At 33.2% G+C, this 24,164-nt stretch overlaps 3 protein-coding genes and 1 pseudogene across 5 annotated transcripts; 2 read left to right on the forward strand and 2 right to left on the reverse strand.

Annotated features, from left to right (window-relative positions):
- The first annotated feature begins 2,178 nt into the window (after window positions 1–2,178).
- On the forward strand, window positions 2,179–3,213 carry LOC120162764. The gene has a single exon (XM_039172847.1). The coding sequence runs from the start codon at window positions 2,179–2,181 to the stop codon at window positions 3,211–3,213; it is 1,035 nt and encodes a 344-aa protein (XP_039028778.1).
- Window positions 3,214–3,678: 465 nt separating this feature from the next.
- Window positions 3,679–22,680, reverse strand: LOC120162788 (diacylglycerol kinase 1-like). Of its 3 annotated transcripts, XM_039172864.1 has the most exons (9): window positions 21,357–22,678; window positions 20,219–20,585; window positions 19,777–19,853; window positions 19,080–19,199; window positions 18,546–18,710; window positions 17,670–17,807; window positions 17,422–17,571; window positions 5,092–5,096; window positions 3,679–3,689 (listed from the first exon to the last, which is right to left on the reverse strand). In XM_039172864.1, the coding sequence occupies exons 1-7, from the start codon at window positions 22,524–22,526 to the stop codon at window positions 17,422–17,424; spliced, it is 2,187 nt and encodes a 728-aa protein (XP_039028795.1). In that variant the 5' UTR covers window positions 22,527–22,678; the 3' UTR covers window positions 3,679–3,689; window positions 5,092–5,096. The 3 variants fall into 3 exon arrangements, with proteins under 3 accessions (XP_039028795.1, XP_039028794.1, XP_039028796.1); XM_039172863.1 differs by lacking the exons at window positions 3,679–3,689; window positions 5,092–5,096 and having other exon boundaries at window positions 17,210–17,571; XM_039172865.1 differs by lacking the exons at window positions 3,679–3,689; window positions 5,092–5,096; window positions 19,080–19,199 and having other exon boundaries at window positions 17,210–17,571; window positions 21,357–22,680.
- Window positions 4,610–6,426, forward strand: LOC120162766. Its single transcript, XM_039172848.1, has 3 exons — window positions 4,610–4,666; window positions 4,990–5,542; window positions 5,651–6,426. The coding sequence occupies exons 1-3, from the start codon at window positions 4,610–4,612 to the stop codon at window positions 6,424–6,426; spliced, it is 1,386 nt and encodes a 461-aa protein (XP_039028779.1).
- LOC120162789 lies at window positions 9,814–12,045 on the reverse strand (annotated as a pseudogene).
- Window positions 22,681–24,164: the final 1,484 nt, after the last annotated feature.

Raw genomic sequence — 24,164 nt, forward strand, 5'->3', positions numbered from 1 at the left:
CTTTTTAAGTTTGGAATCATTTATTATTAATGTTAGGGTAAATTACATATTAAATCATCTAACTATCATTTAAGTTCAGTTTAGTCACCCAACTATTATTATTTTTAAATTATACTTAACGCTAAATTTTGCTTCCATTTTGGTCACCTATCATAAAAAAAAAAGAATCGTTGACATGATGATTTTTTTAATTTTCTTTTCATGATGGCCCATCAGCATCACCGTTAATTTATTAATGTCGAGTGATCAAAACAGAACCTTAATGTATCATTAGGTATGATTTAAAAAAAATAATAGTTGAATGACAAACGAAACCAAATGATAGTTTGGTGACTAAATATGTAACTTACCCTTATTGTTATTAAGATGAGGATATGGATCGTCCCCTAACAAACCAACCGATGGTCAAAACGACAGCGCACCAACCGAACAAGCAAATACCTCATGAGCTTGGGACCTAACCCATCTCAACCTTCGTTATCTTAATTTCATTAGAATTAATATTAATATTAATTATGAAAATGGAAGAAATATTAAGAATTTAAAGGTTGATTGAGGAAATTGGGAGCACATGAAAAGAATGGAATATCTTGTGATTGAAGAACCATTAAACTTAGTGTAAATAGGAAGTAGACTTGCATTAATACCTTTAATTATGACTTTGTATTCTTCATTTTAGTTAAGCAAACTCATCTTTTGCTTCACCAAGCAAACTCCAAACCAAACCATATATCCATAAAAAGATTTTCTTGTTTCATAATGTGTTTACCTTGGTTCCCCCCCCCCCCGCAAAATTATAAATAAGTTTAGGTTAATTGCATTATATGTTCTTAAATTATATCCTTTATTTTAAGTTAGTTTAAACTTTCAAATGTTTTAATTTCATCTTTAAACTCTGATTCTCATTCTAAATTGATATTTGAACTTTTAAACATTCCAAATTCACCCCCAAACTATGACGTTCATTATATACTGATACCGAAACTTTTTAATGTTCTATTTTCATCCCCAAATTGTTGAATAATTTTAGGAACATTATTGAAATGTTCAAAAGTTTAAGAACCAATTATAATGAGGGTCATAGTTTGAGAATGAATTTAGAATGTTCAAAAGCTTGGAGATCAATTTAGAATGAAAATCATAAGAGTGAAAATGAAATATTTTTAAAAAAAAAGTAATTTAGAATGAGGCTCATAATTTGAAGATGTATGATGCAATTCATTCATAATTTTTCAAGAGTTGTATAATTCATAGTTGCTTATATATATATATATATATATATATATATATGTATATAAATATATCCATATATCAAGTAATTTGTCTTTCGTTTAATTCAGTAAAGATATAGATATAGGTAGGGAAAGGCATGGCTCGGGTTTCCGGCGAACCTGTCCAAACTTAAAAAATTTATACCTTCCACCTGAAACTCGACCAGACCGAGTTTAGGGTAATTTCACCCGACCTTTGAGATAAAACGCTACTCCAATATAAAATTATTAATTCTATTCAATAAAATAGGGACTTAATTGAAAATAAATAATATAAAGAGGGATATTATTGTAATTATCCATAAATATATAAGGTATAATTATATTATTTTTTAGGTTGGGTTGAGTCGGGTTGTGTTGGGTATTCGTCGTAAAATCTAACCTGACCCAATCCGAACTCGATTTTTTTAAAAAAAAATACCTTATCCAATCGAATCGAATCGAATCAGAACATGTCGGATTCATGTCCTATGTCTATCCCTAGATATAAGTAAGATTTATTAATATGTGAATTGATCTAAATATAATTGAGATAATTTAATGTATTATTTAAATTTAACTGTAAAAAATATAAATATTATTATGATAGTATTAGGATTTATTTACGTAAATAAATTTTTTTAGTTTTATACAGATTTAGAACCATATGAATGAAAATAAATAGTTACGATTAATTCTTTATTTTTTTTTAGTGAATATCTTCTTAATTACTTATGTAAATCTCATTATCTATTTCTACTTAACAGTACTAAATATGTGTAAATTTTTTAAATTTTTATACTATAAAATTGGATTTTATCCATAAAATTATACTCTTAATATTTTAAATAGGAAATTAGAATTACAGTTGTTGCCCAATCTTTTCATTTCCAAGGAAAAACTTGAATATAAGGGGCATTGTTTGCATATGGCATATTTCATTGTTTCTTCTTCCATTCTCTCATCAACGGAGGATACCCCAAGAACTCAAATGGAGAAATCAACCAGCATTATGAGAAGATCAATCTTCACTTTCCTTCAAAATTACCACTTCTTCACTTTGACACCCGCAATTCTTGTTTTCCCCTACTCTGTTTCAGTTCTTCTTTCGCAAATCTTCGTCCCACCTTCTTCTTTGCTTCCATCAATCAATGGCCGTCTCGATGCTCTTTTTCAAGCTTCTGGGTTCCCTTATCCCTCAGATTTCTTCACGATTCTCAGTTTAAAACTTTCCCAAACCATCTGTTTCTCCGTTTTCGCACTTCCTTTCACATTCTCCTTCTTCCTCATTGCCAAAGCCTCCATTATCGAACTCTGTTTCCGCCATGGGAGAACCTTGAAGAAACCCTTTCTGTTTTCATCGGTTCTTTCGCTTTACAGGCCTCTCCTCGGAACCCAAATCTGCAATTTCTTGTTAATCATCTCAGCGAACGCAACGGCTTTCTCTGTTTTGTTCTTTGGGTTCAATTTGATTGATGGGTTGGGATTCTCATCCCCTAAATGGATTCTTTTAATTTCTGCTTTTGGGGCTGTTTTTTACTCTCTGGTTCTGGCGAATTCATTCGTAATTTCAAACTTGGCATTGGTTTCATCGGGAATGGACAAATCCGGTGGATATTTATCGATTCTAAAAGCTTGTGTTGTTATTAAAGGAAGAAGTTCGACTGCTTTATCATTGGCTTTGCCTTTGAATCTCAGCCTGGCGGCCATTGAAGCTATGTTTCACCATCGTGTGGTGACAGCTTACGAAGGTGGTGATTCCGCTTGGTTTCCGATGGCGTTGGAAGGGGTTTTGATTGCTTATTTGTACTCAATGATTCTTGTTCTTGATACTGTAGTGAGTTGCTTGTTCTTCGACAGCTGCAGAACAGGTGGATTGATGAAGATGAAGCAGGAAAGTGAAATTGCAGAGGAGGAGGATGATGGTTATGTGAAATTGGAGAATGTTGAAGATCTGCCATAGAAAAAACAGCAACAATTAAACACTCACTGCACATATAAATTCAAAACATTTTAAACAAATTCTCTCTCAGATACTTCAATTCTTTTTAAATTTTCTTCCTGATATTTTGTATTGGAATTTGGAAATTACTGTTTATGACTTTATGTATGGGTTCTAAAACCAAAGCAAATACTGAAAAAATTGAAATTTTCGTACACTAAAATGTAAAATCACATATTTTTCGTATCATTTTTATTTTTTTATCATATTTTTATTTAAACTTTTTAGTTCAAATGGTTCGGGTCGTAAAAAATATTATTTTTTCTAAAATTCTAAGTTTGAGCATATATGATGATAAGTTTTATACATAGTAAATATATTTTGATCGATGTCACGTCTATAATTTTTTGGATAAAGTACACAAATAGTATTCTGAGTATAAAATGTTTTGTTGAGTCTCAACTATTAAAATTACAAAATGGTATCCGATATAAGGAGTTGTTTTATTGAGTCTCTTGATTATTAAAAGTTACAATTGTCATCCGACTATTCATTATGTTTTCAAGCTCATCTTGTTTTGTTAAAAAATTAATGACAGTCTGAGCTGGACGTTAACGTATTGACTGAGATATGACCCCGACTATATGATACTACTTTGTTGAGTCATCCGACTGTTAAAGTTACAAAATGATCCCCATACTATATGAGTTGCTTTGTTGAGTCTATCGACTATTAAAAGTTACAATATATCATCCGACTATTCATTATGTTCCAAACTCATCCTTTTTCGTTAAAAAATAACTACGGTCTGAGCTGGACGTTAACTTGTTGACTGAGATATGATAAAACATGATCTCATAATCTTAAACGATTATCATATTTCAGTCAGCGTGTTAATGTTCAGCTTATACAACCCTCGTTAATTTTTTAACGGAAAATGACGAGTTTGAAACATAATGAATAGTCGGTGACCATATTGTAACTTTTAATAGTTGAGAGACTCAAAAAAATAATTCCCTATAGTCGGGGTCATATCTCAGTCAACAAATTAACCTCCAGCTCAGATTGTCATTAATTTTTTAACAAAAAATGATGAGTTTGAAACATAATGAAGAGTCGGATGACCATTGTAACTTTAATACCGGATGACTCGACAAGTAGTATCATATAGTCGATGGATCATTTTGTAACTTTAATAGCCGGATGACTCGACAAAATAGTATCATATAGTCGGGGGATCATTTGTGTAATTTACCCTAATTTTTTTTATAAGTAAATGAACTAAATTTCAATTATTTAAACTTTTTATGTATTTAGATAAATGTTAATATATTAATAAATGAGATCAGAGAATTCGAAATTCCTGGGTTTATATGAAAACTGTAGGAAAACCAATATAATTGGGTTAGAAATATGAATGGAAGTTGCTGATTTTATGTTTGTACGACAACAGACATCCAAGTTCACTTGGAATGTATGTCTTAAGATATGAAATGATGATTTTAAACAAACAATCGTTGTCCACTTTCGTACGGAAATGAGTCGTTTCCCATTGGCCACCGCACAGTAGCTTTCCCCACGGTAGTTAGAATCATACCAAATCAATGATCTCAATTTTTTAACTTGAAGAAGAATCGTTCATGAATATCACATATCCCATATGAATTTCAAGATTTTTAGTAGCTAAAAGAGTATCCTTCGATAGCAAAGATAAGCCCAAAGTTGTTGAGGAATAAGTTAGGTTGTTTAAAGTGCATTTAAGGTTATGTCACCTTGTAATCACTTCATTCTATTAAGATCAGCTTTTGGAATGTTAGAGGTTTGAACAACCCTCTAAAACAAGACAAAGTGCTACAAAGAGCCCACCACAATAAAGTTGACGTATTATGTTTGTTGGAGACCCGCGTAAAAAAGGAAAAATCAGTGGGTTTACTGGAAACTAAATTTGCAAAGTGGAATGTATACACAAATTATGAATATGCACAAAATGGGAGGATTTGGATTCTGTTGAAAAAAGACTTGGACTTCTCATTATGCGATGTTTCTTCTCAAAGCATTACTGTTAAAGGTTCCTTCCAAGGTGCCACCCTGATTATTACAGCAGCTTATGGCAGCAACGATGGTATTTCACGTAGACTTCTATGGCATCAACTGCGTGAAATTGATATCAAGTATGGCCATCTCCCTTGGATAGTAGGAGGGGACTTCAACATCATTTTGAAGTCCAATGAAACCTCTGCTCATGAGTTACTTGGCCCTGTTTCATCTCCCGAAATGAAAGATTTCCAAGAAGTCACGCAGGAACTTGCTTTACAAGACCATCCTTTCTTTGGTCCATTGTTTACATGGAGTAATAAATAACAAGAATCCTTCCTTGCAAGGAAGCTTGATAGGGTACTCATCAATTCGTTGTGGGCGAATGAATTTCAAAACTCATTTGTTGAATTCCTTGCTCCAGGCCGTTCAGACCATTGTATGGCTTTAGTTTTGCTCAACAAAGAGGTAGAAGCAAACAGACCCAAACCATTCAAATTCTTCAATTTCTGGGCTCTTCATCCTAGCTTCATACATGAAGTACATCAGTCTTGGCAACCAACAATTCAAGGTAACCCTATGCAAGTCCTTTTCTCTAAACTAAAACGACTCAAAGGCAGCCTAAAGAGACTTAATAAAGACTGCTACAGTGACATCTCAAACCGATTCCAGCAAAAGAAAATAGAGTTGGAAATGCAGCAATTATCAACTTTAAGAGGAGACGACACACTCGAGAAGGAGCTTACTCTACAAAAAGAATTAAAATCTCTCGAAGAAGCCGAGCTTATGTTCTTAAAACAAAAGGGTAAAGCCCAATGGTTAAAGGAGGGAGACAGATGCACTAAATTTTTCCACTCCATCATCGCAGCTAAAAACAAACGGGATACAATCAGAGTGATTGTTGATGATCAAGGAAGAAGGCTTGAATCCTTTGATAATATGGCCACTGAAGTGATTAACTACTTCAAGAGCCTTATTGGCACTGCAGATCCCTCTGTAACCAATTGCGACCCTACTCTTCTCAAAGATCTGCTGCACTACACATTACCTATTGGAGCTTCATCGGATTTAGTCAAGGGAGTTTCTACCGAGGAGATTAAAGCAGCAATCTTCAATCAAGGTAATGATAAGGCTCCTGGCCCAGATGGTTATACTCCTTATTTTTTTAAAAATGCTGGAATGTGGTTGGAGACGATGTAGTGAATGCGATTCGATACTTCTTTCAAGAAACTTTGTTGCTGCCAGCATTTAATGCTACTACAATTGCATTGGTACCCAAAGTACCAAATCCAAGTAAAATTCAAGACTTCCGACCAATTTCATGCTGCTCTGTTGTCTACAAGACAATTACCAAGATTTTAGTCAACAGGTTGACCAATCTGCTCCCAGAAATGATAACTTTGAATCAGTCTGCTTTCGTAAAAGGAAGAAGCATTGTTGACAACACTCTCCTCGCACAAGAAATAGTTAAAGGCTACGGACGGAAATCTATCTCCCCAAGATGTTGTATGAAGATTGATCTACGAAAGGCTTTCGACTCTCTCCATTGGGGTCTCATTTCTGCAATCCTAAAGGCTCTGGAACTTCCAAGGACTTTCATCTCTTGGATTGAGGCTTGTTACACGCAAGCAAAATACTCCATCTCTTTCAATGGCAGTCTGATCGGCTACTTCAAGGGTGCTAGGGGTATAAGGCAGGGTGACCCCCTTTCTCCATTCTTATTTGCCCTCTCAATGAATGTACTCTCCAGAATTCTTAATTTAGCTGCGGCACGAGGTATTTTCGGCTACCACCCTAAATGCAAAAAGATTGGTCTCACTCACTTAATGTTTGCGGATGATCTCCTTATCTTTTGTAAAGGAAATGTGGAATCTGTTATAGGAGTCATCAGTGTCCTAGATAAATTATATGAAATGTCTGGACTACATCTCAATGCGGCCAAATGTGAATTTTATGCTGCTGGTATCCTTATCAATAACATAGAGACCATACACAGAATCACGGGCTTCACACATGGATGCTTGCCTGTAAGATACTTAGGGGTGCCTCTAGTTACGAGAAAACTCTCTAAAAAAGACTGTGTAGTTCTCATTGAAAAAATCAAATCCAAGCTCCATCACTGGACTGGAAGACACTTGTCTTATGCAGGTAGACTTGAACTTATCAGAGCTGTCATATTTAGTGTTGCTAACTACTGGTGCAGGCAGTTTCTTTTACCACAGTCAATTATAAACAGAATTCAACAACTTTGTTCTCGCTTTCTCTGGAAAGGTTCTGACACGGCTGCTACTGGAGCTAGAGTAAGCTGGAAATTGATATGCCATCCGAAATCTGAAGGAGGCCTTGGCTTAAAAGATCTAAAAGCATGGAACAAAGCGTGCATGATCCAGCTCATTAGAAACATCCTAGCAGGAGAGGGATCACTTTGGGTTGCTTGGGTGAAATCCTATGTGTTAAAAAATAAAGACTTCTGGCATTCAGAAGGTGGTACTAATGCTAGTTGGTGCTTCAGAAAACTTCTAAATCTTAAAAGAGAAGCACAAACTGTTTTTTCTACAAGCGCAACGACGACTCGTGCCATCTGGGACGAGATTAGAGTTAAGGGAGACAAAGTCAACTGGCATAACATAATCTGGTTTCCTCTACACATTCCAAAACACAGCATGATTGCTTGGATGGCTATCTTGGACAGACTTCCCACTCGGAATAGGCTTCAACAAATGGGCATTATAACCGATGGCTTATGTGTTCTATGCAACGAAGATCGGGAGACAAGAGACCACCTGTTCCTTCAATGTTCAATGGCGGACACCCTCTGGAAGGCCATTCTGCACCTCTCCGGATTAAGGTCAACAGCACTGTCCTGGAACAACTTTTTAGCATCGGCTTCCCTTACTTGGAAAGGTAAATCCCTTCTTACCACTATATTGAAACTTGCATGGTGTGCATTCCTCTATTCTCTTTGGGAGGAACGAAACAGAAGATTGTTCAAAGGAAACTCTAGAACTGTAGTTGAAATTCTTAAAGCTATCAAGGAGATGGTTGGCATTCAACTACGAGGCCGGAACATTAATAGACTAGATAGAATTAATATCACTCTTTGTAAGAATTGGAGTCTTGAATAACCTATAATCTGTTTTGTAATAGGTTGTTCATGATTTTTGTTGATTTTCCTTTGATGATTGTTTTGTAACAGAACTCTGTTCATTTGGGTAATAAAATTTTAATTATCCAAAAAAAAATGCATGATTAAGAGTTACCCATGATTCTCAAATCGATATCGGATGACTGCATTTCTTCAAATTTGGCATGCACATCTTCTGGCTTCTCTTTCTCTGGGCACATCAACAATAAATGCAGTTTCAAATGACAAGACATACAAATAGGCAGGTATTTATGGTGTTTGTATATTACAATTACACTTAACAAAACCCATCTCCTAATTTTGATTGGTTACTTTGAAAACCCTCAAGGAAAAGACTAATGTTACAGCATAAAGAATTGAATTCTACTATAAGTGGATGGATAGAGCTTCGTACATCACTCTGTTAAATTTTCCAGTTTTACAATCCCACTGGCAAGCATCAGGAAAGTAGTCTTGTTGCTGCGACACATGCCACTCATTTACACTGTACTCATTTTCTTGCAATATGTAGAAAATAACGATTTTAAAATATATGAATAATTAAATGATTATTTTATAATTTTTAATATTTAGAAGATTCAACAAAGTAATATTTAATAATCGAGAGACTATTTTATAACTTTAAATAGTCAAAAGTCTCAATAAAATAACATCATATAATCGAAAGACCATTTATATATTTTATATAAAATAATGATATAATAATAAATTTAGTTTCTAAAACTTATATATTCTATCGATTCTTCTTAATTTAATAAACTTAATATTTTATATTTAAAATTTCTATTATTTTATATTTAGCTTGACATTATCATAAAACTAATCAGTTAAAAATTTTAAATATAAAATGTTAAATTTATTAAATTATTTTAAATCAAAATTAAATTAATAAAAGCGTAAACTACATATTTAATACTCTAATTATTATTTTTGTTCCATTTTCATCACTCAACTTTTTTGTTTTGATTTCATTTTAGTCACTTGCACATTTAATACTCAAGTTTAACATTACATTTTTAAATCATGATATTAAAAAGAGGAGGCTTTCCCTCCCCAACGCATTCAAATACCGAGCAAACTCTTCATTTCCTCCATTGCCTCATTGCAAACAATCTCATATTCAGCACGAATTATATATTAAATAATTCAAACACGACACGAATATACGAATTATGATGTCAAAAGACAAATTTGGTTCCATTCTCACAGTGTATTTTAAGTAGAATGCATGGTAGCAAGGTGCAGTTAATAGAGACCAGCCATCTAAGTACAACAGGAAACTAGTAATGGTGTTTTTCTTCTTCTTTTAGTATCCAAACCAAACCAAAGAAAAGACAGCACTATAGTTATACCTACCCAGGTCTTGAAAATGCAAAGCAATTCAAGCTCTTGTAAAAATAATCTCATTTAAGATTGGGATAACAGAGAGAATCGATCTCAAATTATTTCGGACCAATGTCCTTGAGACACAGATCTGCTCCTCCCCCATTGCCGACATAACAGACACCACCAGGTCTTTCCCCTCGCAAACCCTTCCTTGATCTGTAGTTTGCCAAAATATAAGTATCATCCTCGGTTTCAGCACACTGAAAGTGAGAAATACAAATGAAGTATGTTTAAACATGTTAAAACTATATTCCCCCACGAGAATATGTGATTCAGTCGGGATGCTCACATCGAGAGGACAAAAACGCAAAACAAAAACGAAACATTAAACTCTCTCAGGCTTAAGTTATGCTTGCTTTCTTCTTTAAAGAAAAAGGGGCTGACTTGTGGTGCCAGTGGATCCCCTTGACACAAGGGCAATGTGGCCAAAGGAGGTCCAATCATACTGCACTGGCACAATTTGATATAAAGTATTCGAACTTGAAACTCAAATATCAGTAAATTAAACAACAAAAGGCACATCTCAACAGAAAGGAAGCCATTTATCAAAAAACACAAGGGGAAAAACAGTTAATTGACCTGTTTCAACAAGCTCTCATCAGTTGGGAGCCTCAGATCATCCTTATTGTCTCCACTATCAGTCAGCAAACTCACCTGAAAAGAAGTTAATGTAACTAATTAAGAACACACATGCACATAAACCAACATCAAGCAGAAGCAAAGGAAAGCAAAACAACTTACAAATCCATCCTCAAAATATCGATCAACTGGTAGTCAGTTCGATTCACATGTGGAACCTGTAGAAACAGAAATAAAAACATTCGATAACACCAAAGCAATCACACAACAGAGAATAAAAAATGTTCATATTCCATACGTCACAATTGTGGGAGGAGGTAACAATATCTTCCAGCTTCTTGGCATTAAAGATGTCGATTCCGACAAAGTGACACTTAGAGTGGGAATGTAAGATTACCAGTAGAATATAAAATTACCAGTGGGAATAAAAGATTACCAGAGAATAGGATTAATGGAATATTGTATTTTGTGTTTGGTTGGTTTAGTAGGAATGTAAGATTACCGTGTTTGGTTAAAGAAATAAAAGATTATTGAAATGTATATTTGACCAAATTGTCCTTATTATATATTTATTTTTTTAACAAGTTGAAAAATATCTATATATTTTCTTTAAAAAATTTAAATTTATAAAATTTATATAATTTTTTTTACAAAATTGAAAATATAAAAAGGTTTAATGAAAGAGTAAAATTTTATTTTAACCCCTGAACTTTATATAAAATTTTATTTTAACCCTGAACTTCATATAAAATTTTAATTATAGATTTTTTTGTAAATCTAAAATAGTTTAAGGATAAATTTGCAATTTAACATTCGTAGAATTTTTATATTCAGTGACAAAATAATGATATTTTTGAAAAAAAAATTAAGAGCATTTTAGTTCAAAACGTCGGTAATCCAACAATACCTAAGAAAAGGGAGGTAATGACATTCCCGGTAATATACCCAAAAAAATCCAGTATTAATAATGTAAGATTACCAAGAATAACATTCCCGACCTACTAAACAGGAGAATGTGGATTCTATTCACATGAGAATTTCACATTCCCCAATCAACATGACCATGACCGTGTTTCCCCGTCTTGGAGGTGGAAACTTCAACAACCTGGTAACGCAATCATAAAAGAACAATCAAGTCAGCTCAAATTGCAAATCATCATAAACCCAAATTTATATAACAAGTTATCAACCATAGGGTGCAAATCAACAGTCAACCCATCAAACACTAACTGATCACCTGCCAATAACTTTTATCACTTTAACCAGCTTGACCGTAATTAGAAGATTCATTAGAAACTATTAATTTCTTCATTTTATATACTCTAATTTACTTGTCCTATTTGTTATTAGTTACTCTAATTTCTTCATATTATATACTCTAATTAGAATATTTAGATCTCAATTTTCCAAACATTAACACTATTGTTATTTAAATAAAACCTTCAACTAGAATTCATAAATAAATCCAAACCCTAAATTTCAAGAATAACAAAATTAAATAAATTTCGATATTCAAAAGAGACAACCTTGCAGGGACGGTTTTTGATGACGATGTAGCCGTTCTTACGAATGGTACCAGCCTGCTGAGGGTAGGTTTTGGAGGCGCCTGCGTCGGCCTTAGATTCAAAATGATGCTCCTCATCGGACATTTTCGGGTTTCAAAAATTCACTCTTCTAATTTTTTTCTTGTAAATACAATAATTTGGGGGGAAGAATGGGTTTTTTTTATTTATCCAGTGATTCTGTTGCGAGACATTTGGGGTTGGAGCCGTTGACTTTCAGTGATGATGGATTTCTATGGATATGATTGGAGAAATATGATGCGTTTCTTCAACGCAACAATTTTAAATTTGTATTCCAACTACACTCTCATTCATCTTCTTTAAATTTTTCTACTATTTTTTCTTAAAGAAATTATAAATTTAATTAGTATTAATTATAAGGAAAAATATTATTACAAATATTAATTTCTTATAACTATAGAAAATATTTAAAATTATAATAAATATTTATAACTATAATTGTAAATTAAACACATAATGAGGATATCATTCTAATGTTCTATAATCATTGGTAAAAGAAACAAGTCATTTAAGATTATACAAGGATCATGGAAATGGTGAAAAACATATAAAAAAATCGAACAAAATATAGATACAAACAAATCTAACTGATCGACTAACGAATTACAACAAGAGATCATACTACTAATAGAACATCGACAAACATAAATCAGAGATAATAATCATCAAAAAACTAAAAAAATGTAAACTTCGTATCCAAAATAAATTCGATGGTCTAAAACATAAAAGAATATAAAACAACAAGTACTGTATTAATCAATTGTAGTCAATCAAGTCAAGCCTTAAAAAATAAACAAAAAGAATAATTAAACTATTAATAAAGAAATTGAAAGCGTATCAAAAGAAAAAAATATATATATCATAAGCAAAGTTATTAAAAATAAAAATAAAAAACACTGACTATCGATAAATAATATTAATAAAGAATACCAACCAAAAATTAAAAAGAAGGAAGAAGCGAAGCTAGGATTTTTTTTCCACTCAAAAGTTATTATAGAGAAATTAATAATGTTTTTAAAAAAAATTAAAAAGAAGGAACAATCGGAGCTAAGATTTTCAAACCACGATTGTAAACTTGGGATGCTTGAAAGTTTTGTGATTTATGCTTCTCTTGTGTTTGTTTAATGTTTTCTTGGCTTGGTCAAAATCATGTTATATGTTTGTTAAACTCCCCTAAACATGTGCTTGTAGATTTTTGACTCGTTTATTGACCGGCAAACCCGTTTTGATTTTCTTTTAATCATTGCATATTGCTGCTGAGTGCTTGTAAATTGATTGGAAAACTAGTATGCTTTCATGCTTGATAGCTGCTCGGCTTATTCTTGCGGAAGTAAATGCAGGCCACCTTCGAGTGTCTTCTGAAAACTTGTGGTTTCTTGACTCCTGATTTCTGGAAAGAGACTCGATTCACGAGGTCTCCTTTCCAGGAGTATACTGATCTATTGGGGAAGCCACCGAAGACCCTTGTACTCGACGTCGAGAGGGTGGATGTATGACGAAGGGGGCTTCAATGCCTTGTAATGGTAATATGAAGTTACTTCTGTGGTTAAGCTAAAAAGGATGATATCTTGACGATTTTGCTTTCTTTTTTTTTACATGAGATGTTCTTGAAGATTTTTTTTCTTCTCTTGTATGGATTCTTTACAATATTGCAGTTTTCATGATTTTAACCCTTTTTTTATTAAAGAAAACAAACAATTATTGTAGCGGTTTCTCAAAACCGACTGCATTCAACATCTTTGGAGAGACGCCTTAATTCAAATCATTTTGTGGCATTCTCTCAATTAAGAATGGAACAATCGTCAAGAAATTCGTATCTTCTTGGCATAAGTCTTTGAATCAATCATAGTGTATGGATAAGATTTTTGATAACTCGATGTAATCTAGTATGGTGAAATCTAAGATTTGATAATCAGATCTATCTAAACCATCAACAATCAATTATGGTTATTATAAATACCTCTCAGGTTCAACTAAAAGAGAGATTTATTCTCTCAAAATTCTTATATAGTGAAGTTATCTTTTTCCTTATATTATCTTCACAGTTCTTTAACAGAAGATTACTAGTCGACAATTAATCTTTCACCGTCTGTAATTTTTCGTCCCAACTAGAAAGATGAATGGCCAACAGCTGATAAAGTCAAATTTATTCTCACCAACAATATTAAAATTAATATCATTAATTTATTTTAATTGTATTAAGGTTAAAAGTAGCAATGACACTAACTCTCAACCATTTGATAATGAACGTTTATATCTCTGCATATGCGATGTTCGAACTCAAAATTTTAAATAATAATAATATTCTTAATCATTGAAGTCGTTTAGTTCATGCTAGTGACACTAACCTCAATAGTGACAACACGAGTGTCTCTATTTGCATTGGTGGAAGAAGCATCAACAACAACAAGAATTGAAGCTCTGACCAGCAAAAAGAAAAAGAAAAGAAGTGCAACATAAAAAAAATCAACAAAAAGAAGTTTAAAAAAGATACAAAAATAAGTGCACTACAAAAGCAAGGGTAACAAGTATTCTTCTTCATCAAAAGTCAAATGTATTTGAAGAACTTGATTGTGGTGATTTGTGAGGTTGTAAGTACTTGAATCAGTGAGTAACCCTTTCTTCTTTTTTTCTATTTCTAAGCCTACATTTACATTATTATTTGCTTTTCCATATCTAACATTTCTTTCAGCGACGCACACATAGTGACTACTTGAGCAAGTCTTGAGTAAGTCAGCAAAGAACTTTGCATAAAGAGAATCCAGTGAAAAAATGCGTGTGAGAAGTGAGATCATAAGAGGACGTGCAAATGCCATTTAAGTCTTAGAGTGCAAACACGAGTGATTGTGTGACATTCAAGATTCCATTGGAGTGAACTTGTGAAGATTTGTGAGAGCAAATCGGGTAAGGTCATTTTACACATTCTTTCTTTTCTTAATTACTAATCATGTCTCGACATTCAAATGATGAAAGACAAGCTGATGTTCCAGATCTTCATATTCAAGTAACCATGCATGAAATGTAAAGAATATTGAGGCTTGAACTTCAACCCATTCATGAAAGGATAGATAGGATTTAAGAGTCTGAGGAAACACTCCAAATGCCATACCCAGAAGGCATCCACAACCAAGGCGTGATAATGAAGAACATGAGGACGATGAAGATCAAGTGTCACAAGTATCTCGGAGAACCCAAGGAGTTCGTCCCATATATGATGATAATCTCAACAATATATGTGCTACTATTCCTCCGTTCTAAGGGAAGAAGAACCATGGTAGAACATGTTTTTGGATGTCATAACTACACAGAGCAAAAGAAAGTAGGGATGACAGCAATGGAATTCGTTGACTATGCTTTGATATGGTGGGACCAATTGGTTAAATCAAGGATAAAAAATAGAGAACGCCCCATCAACACTTGGAACGAAATGAAAGCAATCCTTTGCAAGAGGTTTGTACCTATTCATTACCATCGTGACTTATTACATAAGTTAAAAAACCTTAAGCAGGGAAACCGAGGCATTGAGGATTACTACAAAGAGATGGATATTGCTATGATTCGGGCTAACATTGCTATGATTCATACTAACCTAAAGTCAAGAATAATTAAAGAATAATTTTCAAAATTGATTATCAATATGATGATTATAAGTTAAGATCGAGTCATAAATCTCTTATTGAATATAGAAGATAATTTATGGAGTTCTAAAATAAAAGAAATTTGATAAAACCAAAATTTCACCATGAAGCTACTAAAGTAAACTTAAGGCTGAAGATAACATACATATTTGAAAATATGAATGAAAATGGAATTTTAAAGCTTCAAATAACTTGAAAATACATCAAGAAACAAGTTTCTTACCTCAATTTCAAACTTCCTCGGATTGAAATTGAAAAATCAAGGAAAGTTAGTCCATGAGAAAGATCAAGAAAATCGAAATATGGGGGTGATTTTGTGATGTTCTCAAGGCTAATTCTCGAAAAAGAAAGTAGGATTTGATTATTTGATATTTAAATTTTTATGAAACAATAAAAAAAACTTTAAAAAATGAAGAAATTTGAGAGAAAATCGGGGCAAAATATAGGTAATGTTTTTTTCCTTTTTTTTTGGTGAAAAAAAAACCACGTTGCAGTTTTAATTTGATTGTTTGAACGGGGAAACTATTTCATAATCCCCCCATTTTCATGCTCTTTTCAAAACAGTCAAACTACTTTATAAATTCGATTCTCATATTTTATTTATTCAATTTAACCCTAAATTCACTTCTAATTTTACACAAGTTTAGTCTAAATCTTTAATTTAGATCGTGAGATAAGTTTATAAATATTAGGGGTGCAAAATATAAAATTCTAGGAGGTACAAGATTAGATTATCAATAGAAAATAAGAAGAAAATATTTAAACTATAGAGGAATTCGAAATTTCTATGGGTACGACCGCACCCCGATCAATCCCTAGACTTATAATCACTATTACAACTAATATGCACACATATAACATGTTAGGTTTATTTGAAAAAAAAAGAGAGAAATAGACTTGCTTGATAAACAAGAAAACATTTAACTTATAATTTAAGGAGTAATGGTCAGGATTAAGTAACGCAACTGAAAAAAACGAAAAATCGATCATAATAGAACTACATGGTTCAGTTTTGTTTGAGTTTTTTATTTTGCGAATTGGTTATAGTTCGATTTAAAAATATAATTTTACAATTCGATTTGATTTTGGTTTTTTTCATATGAAATTTTTTTATTCCAAATCAAACTGAATTAAAAAAATAACTATCCAAAACAAATTCATTTTGAATTTATTATAAAACACACTTAAATAAATAAAATCCTAAAACTAATAATATTTTTTTAATAAATTTTAAATTGTATATTTGCACTCAGTTTAAGCTTTAAGGTTGCTTTGTGTGGATGTTGAGTTTGAAAAATAGTAACAATCAAACAAAAAAAAAAAACGAACCGAACTAAATCGAATTGAAAACTACCATTTTTAAATTATTCAATTTCAATTTTTAAAAAATCGCAAAGTATAGTTTGATTAATTTTGGTTGAAAAACTAAATCAAACCGAATACCCACATGGATGTAAAAAATTGATTCGGCCTGCAAAATTGACTAAAATCGATTTGAGCCAGAATTGATTGTGACCAAGGAGGTGATGACTCGGCCTACAAAATAAATATTTATCCAAAAGTTGAAAGATTTAAAATTTGGGGAAATGAGATCATACTTGTAGGAATGCATTACAATGTATGGAATGTGTAGAATTGATCAAACTCTCATATTGAGCAAACGAATAGGGTACACATTTCACCTAAAAATCCGTATTTTCCCAAAATTATACCCTTTTTTACATCTGAAGGGCTTCTTTAGTATTTAATGTTTTTGACAAGATTCATATACAAACACACGCTTCGACAACAAGCTTTGCCAAAAGAAAAGAAAAACAAAGAAACGGAGATGATATATTGGTATTTAGTGCAATAAAAAACAGCATTAAGTCAGCCTTAATGCCATTTCTTGAAGAAGGACTCGCATCTGAGACGCGTTAATCACGTGATTCGTTTCGGCAGTCTCGAGCACATCGGTCATTATGGCGGCTGCATGACCTAGAGGTTCCTCGGCTGTCCTCCTCAACATGAAGGCCTGCCCATATTCTATACTTGTTAAAACAAGGAACCGGGGCTGCAATGGTATAGCAAACACGAAAAAATATATCATCAAGAGAGAGAGAGAAAGAAAACCTGTCCATGATGTGAAATCGACAATGTGCAAGGCTGCTGAAACCAAGGTTCTCCATCAATTTGAACAGGCAATGCGGCAAAGAGTTGTATCTTAATCGAATGTCCCTGTGCAAGTCTTCGAGCGCGAGACAACCCCACCTGTCAATAACTCAAAGTAGCACAACTCAGATATTCTCCATAACAAAAACTTCAATTCCAAATTTCTATGACTAAAAACACGAAAACTTGGATGGAAGACAATTGGTCGTATTGAATTGATGGATCGTTACTATATTTTTGGGCGAATTTAGTCTACAATAATTTGATCATCTCTAGTCCCTCTGCTCAAAAATCAAAATGTGTATTCTCAGTCCCAAGGCTGGCTTTTTTGCTGCTAATTCCGTTACTTTTGTTATACATGTGATGACGTGAAATATATAACTCGGCATTTTTTGAACAGTCGAACATATATTATACCTTTTTTGTCTTATAAACATTTTGCAAAATATCTGTCCATTTGCACAAAAAAATTCAAGGTGTATTAAAAAAGCCAAGTCAAATATTTGATAAAATTACCAATAAAAAATTAACCTCAAGACTGAAAATTCACATTTTGAGAAATAGGGGGACTGGAAATGATCAATTATAGTAGAGGGATGAAATCCTTCAAAAACAACTAGTGCAAGAACCTTCTAAGAATTTGACCAAAGGCAATTTGATGCTTTACTCGCCAGTATAAAAGAAAAATGACAAAAGCAGACCAGCGTTATGCTGGGACAGAACAAAGTTCTTTAGGACATTGGATCAAACTAGAAGGAACTTGTTTTCACATTCCTTCAAATGCATGGTAAGTTTATACTAAATTATTAGCTTAGCCTTCATCAAGAACTATATTACCTGCAGTTTTCCGAGGTGCCAGGTCCCAGATATGCTGACAACCTCCAGTACTTTATCATGCATTGACTGAGGATTGAAATTATCATACGTATCATCCTCATTATGCCAAAGATCAACACCCCCCATGTAGCTTCCGATGTTTGCAACAAGTACACCTTCTGCATCCTATGTAGGTTTAGAGCAACATCATAAATTTTACAGCGTTAAAACCAAATAGTTATTTACTCAAACTTTTTGACACCACAATCTAAATTTTTGATTCCGCCATTGTCGATGTCGATGTATAAACAATTAGGAAACAAAAGAGAACTTTCTCACGGTAAAAGAAACAAAGAAGAGTCAAATAACCGAAAACAAGTTTGAAAGAGGCTGGACCAATAAACCCAAGAGAACTATGTGTAGCTATTCTTCCAATTTAAAACTCTTTCAAAAGCTCAAAAAATATGCAAGATTTAAGACAAACTCTTCCGAACAATCAAAACATAATTATCCATATTTTTGCAAGTGTAACAAAATAAATGCTAGCATCCATACCTCAGGAACTTCTATTTCGACACCATCCACCTCTACTCTAACTTGCCAAGGAAAATCTGCAAATGTCCTATCCATGATACTCTTAGCACCTTCTCTTGCATAAAGCACTTTATTCATAAACTGCAGGTATTTTGAGGATTCTTCAGCAAGATGGAATTGAATAATTAAATGATATAAGATCATTAGGACATGCAAAAGTTATTAAAAATACAATATTTCTAATTTTATTTTCTTTATATACTTCGAAGCTAATACATTATTCACAACCTTCTGGTTTACACTTTTATCATCTATGCAGATCAATAAATTCAAACAAAGGTGAAAAAGTGGGAGGATCTGCATAAAAACACACAACAATGTTTCATTATCAACGGACAAGAGTTTCATAATCAGGTAAGAATCAAGCAATAAAATGTTGACACTTTAAATTGTAAGTAATATTTATAGAAAAAAAATGTAGTGGAGTAAGAAATATAAGTTCAATTGCCATGATTTTATTTATATACATGGATACTCCTAAATCCATGAGTTCACAAATATGCAGGCCTGAAGACCAGAAAGTCCAAAATTATCATAACCAAGAAGCCTGAAATTAAAAAATCCATTAGGTTGAAGAAACTAAATAATTACCAATCAACTGCCACTGTTCATTTTGCATGGCATTTCAAAATGCATAACGCAAAAAGATCATAGCTACCTGATTATAGAACTTCTCTGGATTCTCCTCTCTTAAGTTGTGAATATCCAAAGCAACCTTTGCATCACAACCAATTCCTGTGAGAGAATCATAATCAAGGAGAATACTACCAAGTTACGGAAGTAGTAAGACGTTTGAAATACCAATGCACTGATTTAACCAAGATAATTGGACAAACTAAAAACTACTCATCAGCCAGCTTAAATGCCAAGCATCAAGTTTGATCCAAGATTTTGGGTATTTCAGGGGTATCACAGCAGATATTTACTAATATAAGAGAGTTCAACTTGAAGCTAAGTAGAAACCCAAGTAAAAAAACAGCTGTCACAGAAATCAGATTCTCTTCATCTTGCAATTGCTTTCCCTCTTTGGGAGTTCAAATTACAAGTTCACAACGTAGACATTCAAGTTAACCAGATTATAGAAGAACTAGTCCGCATACCAAGATAGTTGTTCATAAACTTTGGAGGTTGAAGTTGCTTCCCCTGCTGGTTCAGAATAGCCACTTTCCAGCGGTCAAGGATGGTCACTGCAGCATGCTCTATTTCTTGCAACACTGTGCAAAGGCCTCCTTGTCTCTCCACTGAGCCCAAGCCACCTCCCCACGATAGAACCCTGGCAAGATCATTTCCAGTTCCAGCAGGGAGAATCGCAACTGGTGGCGGAGAAACAAAATTCTGCTTGTCTACAGCATTAAGAACCCATCCAACAGTTCCATCTCCCCCACATACAAGTATTCTCAAGTGAGGCACCTTTCTGAATAAAAAAAGTCCCATTTCTGGTCCCTGTGTTGAACTTAGTTCAAAAACCTGCGACAAAATTTTGATAAGAAAAGTACCTCAAAAACAGCAAAATGTAAAACCAAACAGTGATCATTTTAATGAGAAGCCCTCACAAAACACCAAACTGGAAAACATATTCACAACGGTAAAAGTTAAGAACCAAAGCTAAATTCAGAGTCAGGTAGTCAGCTAAAACATAAAAATGCCAATCCAAGTGGAGTAATACAGTATAACTGTATAAAGTTATTACTTTATTAAGACACTCAAAAGTATGTCTTTTATCTTTTACAAGAATTTGGGGAAAGTCATTCCTGGCCAAGTGGTAGCTGTGTGCAGTTACAGATATTTGCTTTCTCAATTTTCTTTGCTGATATACTCTAGTCTGATATAGCAAAAATTTCGAAAATTGTCACACCACCACCTTGGGAGGCTATTTTGGATACTCTTCTACATCCAAGTGCATACGTTTTAACAGGCTTATAAACAGAAACAGAGTGATGGCTCTGATTTTAATTATTATAAAATGCTATATGTTATCAAGTTTAGCTTGCATGTTAGTCTTTGTCATCTGTAGGATACTAATTACCTCTCGAGCTTAGATCACATATAATTCATAACTGTTCCAAAAAAACATGGAGGTATAAATTAATCTCATCAGTTTTAAGCCTAACAAAATGTCAGGAAAGTGGAAGTTTTCATTTTCCTTTTTAGCCCAGAGTTACTCCTACACAGCTACCCACCACCACCAATAAGTAAAATGAAATAGAAAAAACACACTTCATGGCTAGACAATCAAACCTGAACAGGATTCAAAAGAAGGTTCAAGCGCTGCTTAAGGGAATCTCCACGCTGTGCGCCACTCTTCTTGTTGACGAAGACTAGTAATGGTTTTGCATCTGGTGGCAGATCAACCAGCTCATATTTCTGCTTCATCCTTAATGCATGAGACTCGTCTTTCTGGTTAATCGATCCACTTCTTTTGAAACTAGGCTTTTTCTCAACGTTCTTATCAATGCCACCATTCAGGCGTGGGGTTCCCGGATTCATGCCACCGTTGCAGTTCTCTTCAATTGCATGAGAACCATTTATATTTTCTTGGATATCGGCAGTACTCTCTGTGGCTATGTCGCAGAAGCTGTTGTTACTACCTGTATCGAAAGATGTTTCACTATTATGCCGCTGCTTCTTGCTCTGACTCCTAATGGTGGCCCGTACTGAAGAAGCAAGCTCATTTGCACCATGTGTGAGAGAGCTAAGAAATCCAGAATTGGGACTCAACTCCTTCACGTAAAGAGGTGAGAGAATCAGCCTTCTAAATGGACCTAAATCACAAATATCACCAGTTTCGTTAGACATACTACTGTGACAGTCCACGTGTAGGAGTCGTTGGCACCACAAGCAAAACCATATAGGAGATCCACCAAGGAAAGACCCGCTACATGACTCGTCACAATAGCTACAAAATGAAGCTTCATCAGGTTGATCAGTAAGATCTGCCCATCGAACTGCCCACTGATGCATCACATGATCAAAGCCAATCATAGATACACACTTGCAATCCTTGTGTGCACTCGAAGAGCAGCTCAAGTGAGCCACTGTGCCACAGATGCTACAACGGTGAATGAAACTATCTGAAGAAATCATAGGCCCTAGGGTTTGAGAAGGAGACATTGGCTTTAAGCAAGCACAGCAATTTAAATTCTTTGCGCGGGATACAGATTCCAACTCCCAAGTATGAGGAGCCACAGGAACCTTATGCTTGGCCTTAGGGTTTTTCTTCGACCTGGCTACAGCTTTCATCCAACTTAAGTTTATATTTCTTCTCCACTGGAAAGCTGTATAAACTATAGTTAAAATACCAACTAGGCCAGCAATAACACAAGAGAAAATGAAGAACTGTGAATCAGCCGCCATTTCGGCTGGATTTTTGCCCATCCAACTGGGATGCAACATTCGTTCTTCATCCATCTTCAAACTTATATTATTGCATTCTAATGTGGCTAACAAACACCACAGCCGCTAGTCACCGAATATAAATATCAATACCAAGACTCCTTACCCGAAAAAAGGAAAAACAAGCTATATGTTAACTATAGAAATCAAGATCCATGTCATTATCCATATCAGTACTTGTTACACAATCTCATCAGGTTCACTTCTAGTCTCACAGCTATCCTCCAAGCGCCCTTTTTTTCTTCCTCAAAGAATAAATAACCTATATAGAGAAAAGCCGCTAATCCAAATCACCAGTATCCAAGTAATACAGAAACCCCAGTGCCTTGATCAGAGCGAAGAAGGGAAACTCCAGTGCCGCTAATCCAAATAACCTGCAAAATAAGTAAGAATAAATTTCTAGAACAAGTGATTTATAATGCATAAAATCAAAAAGGACATCAAATTGAATTCTACAATATAAAAGCAAAGAGCGGAAAATCAGTTCGATTGATCACGTGATGTACGCAAATGCAATGCACTGTTCGGCTACCGAGAGAACATAGTGAAATTAAAACAGCTAAAACGCAGAACTATTTTTAGGATCGCGAATAAAATAAAAAAAACTTGGCAGTGAAGTAAACCTGAAAATTTTCCCTAAGCAAACAAACAATGAATCAGATAATGAATGACTTTACCAAACAAACATGAACGATAAGAAACAAATTATTCAAAAAAAGAAAAAAAAAGGAAGGTTAAGACTTACAATAAGCGGCCAATACGAAAGAAAGATCGATGAAATCACAGAGAGAAAACCCTAGAGCCAAGTATTGATCCGTGTGGAGAAATCGAGAACCGAAAAGCATGAATTAAAAAATGAGAAAGAAAAAAAGCACCAAATCTCAAGCTTTCAAAGATTCGACCAGCGTACATAAAACGAAATCATTTTTTTTAAGAAAAAAGGAAATTCAATTCAATTATAGCTCCTTCAAATTACTTTTTTTAATAAAAAAAAATATGAAATAGTGTTACTGGTACGGGAGGCATTACAACTTTTGAAAACAAAAATAATATACTCTTTAAATTTATTTTGTATTAAATGTGATTTTAAATTAAAAACAATTTAAATTTTTGAAATAAATAAATAAAATTAATTATAAGTTAAAACATATTCTAAATAAATATAAAATTGTTTAAAAATTAATAAATACCAAAATACTATTAAAATTAAAAAAATAAAAACTAAGAAATATCACAAGTTACAAAATAATAAATTATTAAATATTAAAATAAAAATATTTTAAGAATAATATTTTTTAAAAAAAATAAAAAATTTAAGAATATTTTTAAAAAAATAAAGAAAAATAATGTAAAAATAATTTTTAAAAAACAATAAAAGATTTAAAGAATATCTTAAAAAATAAAAAATAATTGAACTCTTTCATCGAAGAAATCCTCTATTACCTCTCGTTAGTCTGAATCTATTATTGTTTATATAATTTTTTAGTACAATTATAATATAATTTATCATATAATATATTATTTAGGTTATAAGATAAGACAATTATATTCAGTTTTTTTTTTTTGTAATCAGATCACTTTAAATTTTTTCTATATTTACGATTTAAATTAAATAAATAATTATATATTTTATAATATCTTTTACAAGACGTC

The sequence above is a fragment of the Hibiscus syriacus genome, unplaced genomic scaffold (genome assembly GCF_006381635.1).
Source record: "Hibiscus syriacus cultivar Baekdansim isolate YM2019G1 unplaced genomic scaffold, ASM638163v2 tig00111408_pilon, whole genome shotgun sequence".
Classification (NCBI taxonomy): Eukaryota; Viridiplantae; Streptophyta; class Magnoliopsida; order Malvales; family Malvaceae; genus Hibiscus; species Hibiscus syriacus.

Coding starts and splice junctions, on each gene's coding strand:
- LOC120162788 (XM_039172864.1), bottom strand. CDS start 22,526: ATGGATGAAGAACGAATGTTGCATCCCAGTTGGATGGGCAAAAATCCA. Junction 19,200..19,776: donor CAGAGAAGTTCTATAATCAG/GTAGCTATGATC, acceptor AAATACCTGCAG/TTTATGAATAAAGTGCTTTA. Junction 17,572..17,669: donor CGATTTCACATCATGGACAG/GTTTTCTTTCTC, acceptor GAATATGGGCAG/GCCTTCATGTTGAGGAGGAC.
- LOC120162764 (XM_039172847.1), top strand. CDS start 2,179: ATGGCATATTTCATTGTTTCTTCTTCCATTCTCTCATCAACGGAGGAT.
- LOC120162766 (XM_039172848.1), top strand. CDS start 4,610: ATGGAAGTTGCTGATTTTATGTTTGTACGACAACAGACATCCAAGTTC. Junction 4,667..4,989: donor CATCCAAGTTCACTTGGAAT/GTATGTCTTAAG, acceptor CATTCTATTAAG/ATCAGCTTTTGGAATGTTAG. Junction 5,543..5,650: donor TGGTCCATTGTTTACATGGA/GTAATAAATAAC, acceptor TCCTTGCTCCAG/GCCGTTCAGACCATTGTATG.